Here is a 13,295-nt window from a genome sequence, read left to right on the forward strand (position 1 = left end):
GCTGTTAAGCATAAAGGGACTGTGAAAGTAATGCTAAGTACACTGTATCACACTTTTCTTAGTTGCAAGTATTCTGGTATTTACTATTTGCTGATCTTAAAAAAAAAAAAAAAAATCACATACTGTTGAAATAAAGAAGCATAAGAATGTAGAAATCGACAGTAAAAGAAGAACAATTTTTTCAGTTTTCTTTCAGAACAGCAACACAGAAAATATCTTGTTGAACACATTGAGGTTTCTATTTCATCTGGATTTTGTTCTTTAGTATTTACATTCTTTTATTTGGAAAACTTCTAACATGTCAAAACATCAGCCTGCAATACACATACAAGAGTGCTTCTCAAAGGTCCAGCAAATACAATAAGTATAATTTCAGGAGTGCAATGTACTTTGTGTGTCTGTTGCAGAAAAGATTTGAACGGTAGAGTTAAGTTTGTCTTAACAAAATATAAGCAAGTGGTCTGAGATGGTTAACAGCATATTCAAATAGCCCAACGAGGATCAGCATAGGAAAACATTTTATGTCTGCACAGAGAAGTTAAAGGTTGTCATTATGTCTTCATTCCTAAGGTGTTTGTCTGGCGGCCAGAAGTTTGATCTTTCATAGACGAGGATGTACTCCTGTGTTCTCCTGTTCTAGTGTACCTGTTACAGGTCATCACAAGGTTTTATAACGTTTGAAAACTCAAACTTTCTTCTGGTACACTATGCGCTGTCTTTGAGAATTCACATTATTCATTTGACCAGCGTTATAAGACATATTTCTGACCATATAATAGTGAGTTTGACTTATGTGTGTTTCTGAAATTATCATAATTGATAATGTGGCCTTTTCTTTTACAGTAAGGACTGGCGTTAAACTACTTGTCAATCAAATTGAGAGTAACAGCATATTCAGAATCATGCATTTTGAATGTTCGTTGTAGGGCTAGCCTTAATCTTTAAAGAGATAAAAAAAAGGTCACACCATAAATATGATCCATTTTAAAGTGCTCCCTTTTATTCAATTGTGTGGTATTTCTATACACAGCTAACATGTTCTTCCTGCTTACCACCTTCGTATTCAGTCAGAAGCATTGTGTCTAGCAAAACACCGCTGGATGACTGTACAGGTGCTTGCCGGCTCCTCAGTGGACTTTGGTAGCTAACTGCTCCAATGCCGTTCTTCATTCCACGCTTCATGAACAGTTTAGAGTTTTCTGCCACGGAAGATCTGAATGAAATCCGTGTAAGGGTCCGATCCGTGTTTGATGCACTCGGGTGCCTTCCTGGACCGTGACTAGCAGAGGTTTTGTAATTACAGGTCATGTAACGCGTGAACGCTTGCCTGAAAGTTTTGTTGAATAGGGTGTAGACCAACGGGTTGATGCCCGATGACACATAACCCACCCAAACAAAGATCTCCATGAGGCGGGCTATTACATGAACATCACAGCTGGTGCACAGCACAGAGGTGATATTGGTGATGAAAAAGGGGCACCACATGACTACGAACAGGAGGAAGACGATGCCGAGCACCTTTGAGGCGCGCTGCTCATTGCTTAGAGTCTGCATTGACTTCTTGCCCATTGTCGACATTCTCCGAAAGGATATTTCATCTCTCGTAGGAGAGTTTGTTGTGTCCGCATATGTTTTTTCTTGCATCCTGGGAAGTCTGCTGTCCAGATTGTGAAGTTGCTCTGCTTGAGGTGGAGTCGCAGCCTGTTCTCTTTGAAAGACTGTGGAGACTGTTGGGTAGCTAAAGCGCTGAGTCACCTTTGACCTGAGCAAATACACCTTTTTGCGCAACACCTGGACCGTAAGCAGGTAGATGACCATCATGATGGTCAGCGGGATGAAGAATGCCGCCAAGGAGCCAAACATGATGAACTTGTGGAAGGTGTCCGTTTTCAGAATGCATGTGTGGTTACTGTTGAAGGTGATGTTGTTGGGAAGATGGTGGTTCTTAAGCCCCTTAATCGGAATTGGGATTGCAATACCTGGAAAATGACAAGATCAGTTAGTATACAAATATTGATGGTCTATTTTTTTTTATTTTTTTTTTTTTTGTAATATTGATGAATTATCTGAGGGAAAGACATTCCTGTGTTTAACTTTAATTATGCGTATGATGGTAGTCGTATAAATAAACAAAAGATTCATGTTTAATTAAAGGACAGTTTTTGGAATAACCAGGCATGTTCTGATTGGAGGATTTCCTTTTGTGTTTTAAAAACCAAGTAAACCAGTCATCCATGGCTTGCTATGATCCTCCTTAATACAAGCAACAGTAGAATAGTTTTTTCTCTGACTGTATGGTGCTGAGTTGAAGTGCTGCTCACTTCATTCCATGTGATCTTCTGGCTTTGGACATTAAATGAAGCTCAAATTTAAATCAAATCCATCAGCCAAACGGAGTGCATTTAGTGGACCGAGTACTGGACATGGAGCATTGAGCAGTGATGCCTCAGTGGATTCGGGCACATTTTTACACTCTAGTGTTGAACTTAATGGACAGAAGCTACGTGTTGCATTCTTAAAGCACTAAAGCACTGTTTCACCTAGGGACACATGTCATTTGCTTTGGATGCACAAGGCACATTGCCCTTTGGACAAACTCCAGTTTCTCTTGAATTTTGACTGGGTTGTACCTTAAAGACTGGTTTCATCACTTACTGATACAGTGTGAGAATACTGTCCCATCCCTCAACCACCCCACCTCCTAAACATATACACTGCAACTTGCTGTTTTATACAGTATCTACTTTTATTGCATCTGGCAAATATTTCTTTGTCTTTTAACCAGGTCTGCTATTTATATTAAGTCAAGAAATCCGACTGTTCCTGAGAAATGACTAATCAAAGTAAAGACTCCTGCAGAGTTGTAAAAGTTAAGGAAATCTGAGTTGTTATGCTTACAAATCGATATGAGCCACACCAGTGCAATCTTCACCATGGCTTTGGCTCTCGATTTATACTGGCTATGTTGGATTGGCTTCTTGATGGCAATGTAGCGATCCAGTGAAATGGCGCATAGGTGCATGATGGATGCGGTGGAAAAGAGCACATCGAGGAAAAGCCAAATAGGGCAGAGGGGCTCCGGAAGAGGCCAGTCAGAGTCTAAAGAGAAGATGAGAAGGAAATTAGTTCATCACTCTCCACAATAAGCTGTCTTTTTTTTTTTTTTTTTTTTTTTGTACATCACTTATCTGTGGTTGTGTCTGTACGATGTACTTGTGTGGTATAGTTTCATTCCAAAAATACTTTGGTCCACCAGTTATGGGAGATGTACCACAACGGCATGGGATTAGAAGTAGCACTCATGCAAAAGATTGGTGTTTGTTTATCTCTGTGAGGAATGACTTTACTGGAAAAAGGAGGGTTCACTGACTGTTTATGGAGCTAAAAGCTCTTTATGTAGATGGGCCGCAGACTATGCTCAACAGTAGTGTTTATTTTCAGTTCCAGGCATAAAATTGGCAAGTAATTGTTCTGGCATTTGTCCTGTCACACATTGACATTATCGGAAATATTCCTTGGCATAATTATCTTTTGGTATGCCACCCTCCCCTTCTTTTCCTTAGTCACAATTGGATATTTTGAGTCATAGTTTTGATTAGGTTTCATCTGGAAGGCTTAGCCATTGACAAATATTTGTCACAACACGTACTAAAGATATACTTTGAGATGTGTTTAGTCCCATGCCGAATTCAATAAACAGTGATGCAAAGTCCAAGTAACTGTACAAGAGTGATATTTATATTTGTTTAATTGGATTAAGAAACTTTAAATCTGTAACCTCTTGGTTAGCCCTCTGCAATGGGCCAGCACTAGGTTCTTAATGTTTTTACATTGTGAACATACAGTAAGGAAAAGAGTTTCCTTTTGAAAATGTAAGATTATTTCACAGAGGGCATTAGATCTCTGATTACACAAGGCCGTGGTCAGTACATAGCAATTCATCTTATTGCTTTGTTGTTGTTGGTTTACAAAACTCATCTGCGGTTATTTAATTCTATTGTATTCAGTATGTGTATTGGCTGGGTTTTTTTTGTACATAGATGATTGTCTGCTGAAACTGTATGCTGTGGTATTATTATTTGTGGCTTGTGTTTAATGAACCAAAACTCATTGCCTTATAAACATAAAGCAACACATAACAGAAAAAGCATCTGGCACAGAGAATGGAGAGGTAGAAAAAATGTATAATTAATATGGTGTGCATGAATGCTTTCACACCTTTTACTGCACTTATTCTCAACCTAAGAATTAGGTTGTTTTTTTCATCTGGGTGTGAGACAAACCATTTGATCCCAATGTGGACAGCATGTAGACAGATTTATTACAAGTAGAGATGCAATAGTAGATGAACCGCATTGATCCTTATTCATGTAGATGAAAGCAGCACCTGTGAGCAGACTTGTGAAGGCCTTTCAGAGCAACAGTTCTCATGCAAAATATGATTTTTCTTTTAGACTACAGATAGCCCTTCGTCACGCTATACTCCACTGCTATCTGTGAGAGACATCATTATGATCCTCCTGTTGAATTAATGGGGACCTTGGCCATAGCTCAGTGTTTTGCAGTTGAGTTAATGCGTAGAGAATAGAAGTCTGAATCGGTTCCATTGCAGCTGTATTTACACAGCACTGTCACAGGAATTAAAATAAAACAGTTTTTATTTCTATGGGTAATGATCACAGAGACCAGTAGTTCTGTGCAACTGCCACCAAAGCACTGCCAGAGGAAGTAGCATGTTTATTTTCCATTATCTCTCGTTATATTTCATCTAGAATAATTTGTTTAGCGATAGTCAAGATTGTATCTAGTGTTGCTCACAAACTATTTTTATCCTCCTGTGCTACCCGTAAGTATGCTTGCCTGTTTTCCTTTGTAGAATATTAAGATTAAGAAAGGTTAACTACACATTTTCAATGAAATGAGGGACTTTCTTTGTCAAATGTCCCCCCACAGACACTCTTCAGACTCACTTTAAATCATTGCTGTCCTTTTCTAGTAATGGTTTATGGGTGTTCTAGGTCTTCAAGGGTAATGTCATTTATCATTTCATTAGAATGTTGCCAAGAAATGTATCAAGGAGATGTTTTTCCAGGAAGGGTCAAGTATTTATTGCTATTTTGCGGTACAGGTTTGTTTCAAAGATAAGACCCCGTTCTTAACTTACCGTAGAGAACAGTAAGGAGGGCAACGGGCATCACGAGGAGTCCCACCAACAGATCAGCCACAGCAAGCGACATTAGAAAGTAGTTAGTGGCGTTCTGCAGCTTTCTTTCAAGTGACACGGCGAGAATGACCAGGATGTTCCCTCCAATAGTGGGGACTATGACCATGACGATGAGCAGGGCAGCCCATTTCAGCTTAACCTCGGCTTCTTCTCCAGACTGTGAGCCGTTGGCCTTGAGCGCAGCTGCGACTGCTTGAGACATGGTGCTGCAGAGGGCACAGCGGGCCTTGGCGCGGGTCGGGGCTCTGATCCTTCTGGTGTTGGACACTCGGTCAGCATGGTCACTGTGTCCCTCAGGACGCAGTGTGGGGCGTGACGGCTCGGGGTCAATGCACAGGATGCTTCATCCCTTTTGCACTGTACGAACCAATAGAAGTAGCTCAAAATCAGTAGAGGATCCACTATTTGGAGGGAATGAAAAAAAACAGGTTTCCACTTCAAACTCCAATGCTGGCAACAATCCCGACACGATTAGTACTTCCGCAGCGAGATGTTAGCGGGGGTCCTCACTTTCCCAGGGAGTTGATGCTCTTGTCATCCGCTGTGCCACTTAAAAGATCAAACAGGTTTGTTAAAGGAACAGCAGTACCTTGTTACCCGCTTGCTTTGATTTGTCTGAGTAATGGTATAATGAGATGTTTATCGTAACGGATGAGGAGGGTCTTCTTTACCATAATGTGGAAACAGTAATGGTCGCCACACTCCACTTCTTTCTCAATATTTGGAAACAAGTTGGAAAATATATGGAAAAATTCCATAAAGCTTTTTGCAATTTCTGTTTATTTTTTAACAAAAAAAATGATTCTTTAAGTCTATAGAAACATGTTTCTATACATACATATAAGTTAAAAATAATGCAATCATTGTTTTTATAAAACTAGTACTATAATGTGAGATATTGAATTTTGCCAGTTTTTTTATGTATAAAAACGGATATTAAAAATCTCCATGAAGCTTTAAATTCAAGGTACACTGCTTGCATCACTCTTTACTTAAGTCTACAAAGATGTGCACACAAATGGCCGTTGAAGCGTTGACGAAGAATTAAACTTGATCTATAATTAAAAGAAAACACTGTCAGTTAGCATAAAAATGATTTTGCTTGGTTTCTTACCTGCTCCTGATTAACATCTGATGTTCATTTAAATCCTTGTCGATGTCGAGTAACTCCTCGAGTATTTTTCCGTGCCGCTACGTGTTCACTTTCATAAACACTAAAGCAATATTTAGTTCTCGGAGAACGGTGCAGCTTGAGGCCCGATGCATTTCAATCTCCGTAGCCTTCTCACTTTAATACCTTTTTTAAGGTCCCCCTATCTCGCCTTTACATTTCCTCCCTCCCCAAAATATAAACGTGACGGAGAATGCCCTCTCTCAGCGGTAAAACCTAAATCTGTCTCTGTCTGAAGCAGTCCATGGTGTGGAATTTGTTTTTCTTCCACATGTTGGAGGAACCCCCAGTCTTGCTTCGCATCACCGACCGCGATCATTGGTTTAAAACTTTCAGATGGTGTGGCTCCTCCGTCTCTCTCCCATTCCCACTCGCTGCATCTCGTTCACAGCCTGCGATCAGCCCGCACACTCTCCCGTCTAGTTCGCTCTCTCACTCCTCCCTCCCCTCTATCTAGCTTGTGAGTCGGACTCTGTATAAAACAGATGAATGTCTTGGTGCTGGCAGTGTGCCAGAGGTTCTGGGAGGTAATTTCCCTCAACACAGCCGTCCCACTGTTTATATTTGTCACTTTCTGTTCTCTCCTCCATTTGAAGCGAGCAGTGGTGGGGGGGTGTAGTAGTGGTGTATTGGAAGAAGCCCTCTTGTGTTGTAAGGTGCTTGAAAATTGTACTTGTACCCCTTAGCGTTTTTTTTTTATTTATTTCATCCAGCATGAGCTCATTAAGCTCGGGGAAGTCATTTAAACACCTATCACATCTTCCTGATGATTACTTTTGAAATTTAGACCCTATTTGTTTTTCCTCCTGATCTTTCAAAATGTGTTCTCAATGTTTTGCTTTTCAAAGCAGATGCAAAATGTTAAAAGATGTTGTAATAAAATATCCCTGGAGTTTACAGTAACCAGATGATGATTCTCAAGAAAATGTGTGAAATACTGCCAATAACTCCCCACATAGATCTGTGTACCCTAAGGTCTCCCAGGAAAGAGCCGGCCACAGAACAAATGCTTTAGTAGAAACATGCCTCCTGCTTTGCTTATGGTGCTAATGCCCCATTCGACGGTAATTCCTACATGGGCTCCTTTTGTTCACCCATTTCAAATGTGTTTAGTATGTTCAGTCCCAGGAGTTCCTACTGTAGCTCTAATGTCTGTCAGAAAAAGGCGAGTGCATGTCTAACTTTTGATCGCTTTAAGCTGACCCGGTGTGATTACTGGGGAAAAATGACCCAGCCCACCTCCACAGTTTCTTGATACAGATTCTTTTCATAATGCAAGGTACAGCGAAAATTGGGCTGCTAGCAGTATGCTGACATCTGCTCACACCACATCAAATGCATGACACACAGGCACATTTTTGAATGAAAACCAATCTTGCTGACTCAGATTGCAACCTTATTTGACAGATCTACACTTTCCACACTTTCAAACTGCTGTAGCAATCAGCACTTGTTGTTGTTGTTGTTGTTGTGACATTTTAGTAGTAATATGTTCTTTTGTAAATCTGCAAATTGTTGTGATTTTAAAAAATGGTTCCGTTGTTGATACTTACAGGGCTTCGCTCTTGTTTCTCTTGTTTTTTTGTTTTTAAATTGAATTCTAAAAGCCATGCAGCCTCTTTGCTTTGTTAATACAACATTGTCCAGGTACTTTCACAATGTATTTGGGTGACTGGTTGTAACCGACAGGAAGCCAGCTCATGAGATCTGCATTAGTTACTGGAACAATCACATTTCATGTGGCAGAATCACATTTCATGTGTCAAAATCGACCTATAATTTGTTTAGCTAAGCTTTATTCCTGCTTTTTTTTTTTTGCCTACCTCTCAATGTGTGTGTGTGTTACTTCCCAGGGCAGAGGGAGTTATTAGGTTGCAGCTGTATCAGCCTCTGTCACTCACCATTATACATGTGAGGCATGCACATATAAGCATACAGTCCATTAACCAGTCAAGTAAAAGCCTGGAGCATTTTTGTAACCTTTTTAAGTAAATATTTCTAAATTGGCTCGTATGACCAATAAATTACAGGAGCAACACTGTACACTGCTGAAGGGTTGATTGTCATGGTGTATGAAATGGTTACTCGTTTCCAAAGGATACATTTTGGATTTTGTGAGATTTAAATGTCCACAGCAGGCCGAGTGTGCTTGCAAGCCTTTTGCAAGAGTTACATGTAATCCGTTTTAATTATCTTTTCTCTTCTCACCTCTTTGAGTTTTCAAGTAGTTCAGTTCGTTGTGAGGTTTTTAAATCCATTACACATTATGAGGATGTTTCAGTTGGGCTTGAAATATGCATTGCTATATTGCCCTTTCAAACTAAACAAATGCTGGATATTGATTTCTTCTTTCCATCCGAGTTCTTCCATTTTGCCAGGTGTTGAAGGTAATAAGCTTATCTTTTACTTTGAAAGGGCTGAGAAGGATTTAGAATGAACTATTTGAAAAACCCACTGCAAAGTTTTTTGCAAATTGTGGTTCAAGCTGCTGTAGTCAGCTAAAAAATGACTTTAACTTTTGATAGCCCACTTTTTCATCCTATAATTAACATACCCAACACCCAAAATCATAAATTTGTCTCCGAGGGTTTTACAGTCTGGTCCGTATCATAGTATTGATTGAAGAGCATCATCAGACTACCAAACTAGAATAAACTAGCCTCAACGGTGGAATTGAAAGATGATCTAGATCTCCCAATAATTGCCATTTGTGATCTTGATTATCCCGTAGAGCTTTTAATTCCAAACAGAGTAGTGGAGCTAATACATGGAGAACATGCCACTACAGTATATCGATGTACAGGAATCTATTGAGCCTATTTATTGGTTCAAATCAATGGAGGCTTAACCCAAATCCTAGTATTTTCTGTTTCCCCTCCTTATTGTACATTTAGGCAATGCTATTAATGGTGTGATGAATGGAGACAGAGGGACTCGATCGTCTTAGTCACCTTCTCTTCTTTCACTATTTAGGGGGCAATAAATTGTAGCTGTAGCCATTGCAATAATGTTTTTGTTTTATACTGTTTCTTAACTTGCGTTTGAAGTTTTATTTGGTTCGGTCTAATAAAATCTGAGCCAGTAATAGCAGCTATGCTAGAAGTCCTTTCATTTAGCTTATGAACTGACAAATGTATTAACCAGTTACTTATTTATTTCAGTATTCATTTAATAGTTTTCTCTGTCATTTACTGTTTTTATCCGTTTTAATTGCATCATTAAGCAAAAAACAAAACCAGCTGTTTTAGAAGCTGAGGGCCAACTATAGCCGGGTGATTTAGCCTCGGTTCTTTTTCTTCCTTTTATTGGATCAATGAGTGTTTAGTTACGTGTAAGAAACTACAGCAGCCTCCTCAGTGGGAGGGAAGTGTTATTGGGTCAGTTCATACAATGTGACATTTTAGTGAATTGTGGAAAGTAAAACCACAGAGATTATGTGGCTGGCTTCTTGACTGGATTTACAAAACTCTTTGTTCTTATCTTTTCTTATTTTTAGTAATAATGGCTTGTAATTACAACCAGTCTGATTCACTCATGATGGCTGTTTGAGACGGACCAAACCTTTCTGTGAACTTCAAAGGCACTGAGTAATATTAACAATCCGCACATCTGTGAGGCCAAGGCAGCGCTGATGTTATCAACGTCTCCATTCATGAGCAAATTGTCATAACTTTCTTGGTTATAAAACGGATTGCCTCATCCTTTTACCTCTTTATTCCAAGTTAAATATCTGTTGGACCAATTAAAAAATACCCACAACACTAAATATTACTATATAATCTCGTAAATCTTTTTGTTGAGATCAGGAGACCACCATATGATGATGCTTGGCAAAGTTGGCGTTTACACCTGGTGACCTAAATCTAATGCAACAAGTCTCTACATTGGTTTTCATCACCAAGGCGATGCATGTATGTGGCATATACTGATTGCAGAGTGTCTGATTGTGACTGGAGAGCAAACAGCATAGTTGGCCTCTCATTTAGACCTCATCAAGTTCACTTTACATTACGGTCATTTAGCAGACGCTTTTATCCAAAGCAACTTACAGTATTCACCCAGATTGACGAATAATTGTGCATGTTCTCTGCAACCCTTTGACCCACAATGCTTTTGTAATGTAGTCAACATGTTAAGTCTTTTGCTTAAGTTACTCATGTATATGCTTTTGGTTTTTTTAACTACACAATTTTTTGTAATGAACATTTGGAAAAAAATAAATGTAGACCACTCCTTTGCACATTTTAACCAACATCCACAAAAAAAGTTTATAATGTATAAGAGGTGGCAAGAAATCATTTAGACCCACAACATTTTCAGTTACGTAATTCTTAAGTATGGTTTGAATCACTGATTTTATTCTCCTTATTTCACTACAATGAATAAGGACTTGGAGAGTTTTCTGAGTCATAAATCAAATCCCCACATTTCATATCCATGCTGTTCCACTTTTCTCTCTTCTCTACACTTTGTCTAATAACAGGGAGTCTCTAGATGCAAAATGCACCTGTGGCTTAAACATTTGTATCTGGTATTTAGTCCTTAGCCCTTTGTGCCATGTTGTACAAATACCACCATATTGGTGCAAATACCATCCTTTTGATAGATGGCCAAAACAAGCATTCCCCATCATCTCAAGATGTCTACAGTTGTTATGGTTCATGTGGCTGTTTTGTTCAAGACCTCTAAGGAACTTAAGTCCTGAACTTTAGTCCTGTACTTAAGTGCAATTTTAAGATTCTTGTACGTTGAGTGTTTCCATTTTATGTAACTTTATACTTCTAGTCCACTACATCTCAGAGGAAAATATTGTACTTTTAATTCACTACATTTATTTGTCAGTATTAGTTACTACTTTGCAAATTCAGATTCTTAATGATAAATATGTATCAACTAAGAAATTCTAAATTATTATAAAGAAGTATATAGCCTAATTATTAAGTATATAAACTAGTTAAAGTTAGCTTCACCTTTACCAGCAGCAACATCACAGTGATGGGAATATTAAATGTGCAAGATTTGGAGCATTGCCTGTCGACGTTTAGGTTGATCATGAATCTCTGATGGGATAAAATAGACCTGTGGTCTTGGTCCTTAATGGAAAAACACTGGCATAGTTTGTAAAAAGCTTCCTGCACACATGTGCCAAACAAACAATAGTTGTGATTTCAGAAATTGATTGCAACACCTATACTTGTTAGTGACATTTTCCTCAACCTCCATTTGAAAAGAGCAAATGAATTCTTCGGGCTCTTTTTCTTAACTCTGTGTCGTTTAACAGTTAACTTCAATTGCCTCTTCTTGACTCTCTTAATTTCTTTCCGTCTCTCTTAAGGACCCCTGAGCAGTGTCCCAGTGTGGTGTCTCTTTTGTCTGAGAGCTACAACCCACATGTGCGCTGTGGGGCTGCCATGGCCCTGGGTATCTGCTGTGCTGGGACAGGCAACAAGGTGAGTGCCTCCCCCTTAACTTAAAAATTTTCTCTCATAGTGGTGAACTGCTGCAAACTAAAAGCAGTGTTCAAACATAAAAGCTTACCAGGAAGCATAGGAATTTTGCTGTCTGAACTATTTGTGGACTTTCAATGTGAAACATGCAACTGTGTTTGACGTAACACAAATATATTAAAAGAGGGGAAAAAGAAATGAAGGCCTGTTTCAAAATAAAGGCCTGGCGACTGAGAATAGAAGTCTCATGCTCCAGCTCTCATTAAAGATACCATATAAGAGTGAATCATATTTACCAAACCTTGCCACACAAATGGTTTCAGATATAAATAATGAGTTCTCATATAATAAGATGTCTGCACAAGAGCTCATTCCGGTTGGAATATTCTTGCGTATAAGAATGGCTTAGATAGCCTTTTTTCCTCACCACAAAGGCGACATTGGCCCTGCTGTCGTCATTCATCCGATGTGCTTTCTTTGTGTCATGGCGTAAGATGTGCGTCACTGATGCAAAGACCATCTATGCTGCACAAAGGGTTGTCCTTAAAGCCACTGCAGAAGGTGCTGTGAAAAAGTAAATTTTCTCTTGTCAGATGTAATGATGCCACCAGAACAAATGTTGCTTTACTAAAATTGATTGTGTGTAATGTTGTTGCTCAAAATACACGCTGTTATTATCCTAAGATGATCCTACAAGACCGTCATCTTCTTTTCAACCTCATCTGGTTCAGGACAATTTTCAAATCATGCCACAGTTTGATCAAAGACCATTATCTTAATTACTCTATATAGTGATTCAAAAGTATAAAGTAAGCAGCTACTTGGAATCTTTTGACATTAGCTTTGATTTCCATGGAATATCAGCACTGAGGAGCTCATAAATTGTGGAACGGTCTCGGTAGATTTGTTGATAAAATAGTCCAAATTGGCTCACAGTCACAAGGCTGTAACCTGTCATCGCATTTTGGGTTCATTGGAGTCCGAAAAGGAGAGTGAAGAAGACAGAAGTCGGGGTGCTGCCAGTTCCTGAGTTGTCTAACTATGTGGGCTGATCAGTCTCAGGTGGCAGAGCCGAAGCAGAGTCACGGCTCATTGCGTCCTGAGCCTTGAAGCACTAAAGTGAATGTTTTTGGACCAGATTGGGTCGAGACATGCTACAGCTGATCAGCTCCAAAGCACCGCTGCTTGGTTTTCCCAGATTAAGACCTCTAGCACATTAGGTCCTTGGTGAGAATAATGATGTTGTGGCAAGAGAAGTGGGTCACCTATTAAGAGGGAGCACATTCCTTTGCCATCATTTATACACCTTGGGATGTTTTTTCTTTTTACTTTATAAGTAAAAGAAAAAACTGCACATGAAAGCGGTTTGACCTTTTTCTTTGTTTTGCTACTTTTGTGCCATAATGAAAATCTTAAATACTGTTCAGCTTGTTTAGTGAATTGGCTGGAAGCA

At 39.2% G+C, this 13,295-nt stretch overlaps 2 protein-coding genes across 3 annotated transcripts in view; one reads left to right on the plus strand and one right to left on the minus strand.

Annotated features, from left to right (window-relative positions):
• Window positions 1-13,295, plus strand: part of psmd1 (proteasome 26S subunit, non-ATPase 1) — a 33,552-nt gene that overhangs the window by 7,941 nt on the left and 12,316 nt on the right. The window contains exon 17 of the mRNA XM_068729265.1: window positions 11,731-11,845. Coding sequence (XP_068585366.1) covers window positions 11,731-11,845 — 115 coding nt within the window. The remainder of the gene's footprint in view (window positions 1-11,730; window positions 11,846-13,295) is intronic.
• On the minus strand, window positions 385-12,291 carry htr2b (5-hydroxytryptamine (serotonin) receptor 2B, G protein-coupled). 2 transcript variants are annotated; one of them, XM_068729285.1, is made up of 4 exons: window positions 12,270-12,291; window positions 5,165-5,773; window positions 2,899-3,099; window positions 385-1,979 (listed from the first exon to the last, which is right to left on the minus strand). In XM_068729285.1, exons 2-4 carry the CDS (start codon window positions 5,424-5,426, stop codon window positions 1,021-1,023), a joined length of 1,422 nt encoding a protein of 473 aa, XP_068585386.1. In that variant the 5' UTR covers window positions 5,427-5,773; window positions 12,270-12,291; the 3' UTR covers window positions 385-1,020. The 2 variants fall into 2 exon arrangements, with proteins under 2 accessions (XP_068585386.1, XP_068585378.1); XM_068729277.1 differs by lacking the exon at window positions 12,270-12,291 and adding an exon at window positions 6,339-6,819.

Source organism: Cebidichthys violaceus, unplaced genomic scaffold (assembly GCF_023349555.1).
Source record: "Cebidichthys violaceus isolate CVI_PGR_0920_01 unplaced genomic scaffold, fCebVio1.0.p SCAF_101, whole genome shotgun sequence".
In the NCBI taxonomy this organism is placed as follows: domain Eukaryota; kingdom Metazoa; phylum Chordata; class Actinopteri; order Perciformes; family Stichaeidae; genus Cebidichthys; species Cebidichthys violaceus.

Coding starts and splice junctions, on each gene's coding strand:
- htr2b (XM_068729285.1), bottom strand. CDS start 5,426: ATGTCTCAAGCAGTCGCAGCTGCGCTCAAGGCCAACGGCTCACAGTCT. Junction 3,100..5,164: donor CCTCCTTACTGTTCTCTACG/GTAAGTTAAGAA, acceptor TCTTCTCTTTAG/ACTCTGACTGGCCTCTTCCG. Junction 1,980..2,898: donor GGTGTGGCTCATATCGATTT/GTAAGCATAACA, acceptor GTCATTTTCCAG/GTATTGCAATCCCAATTCCG.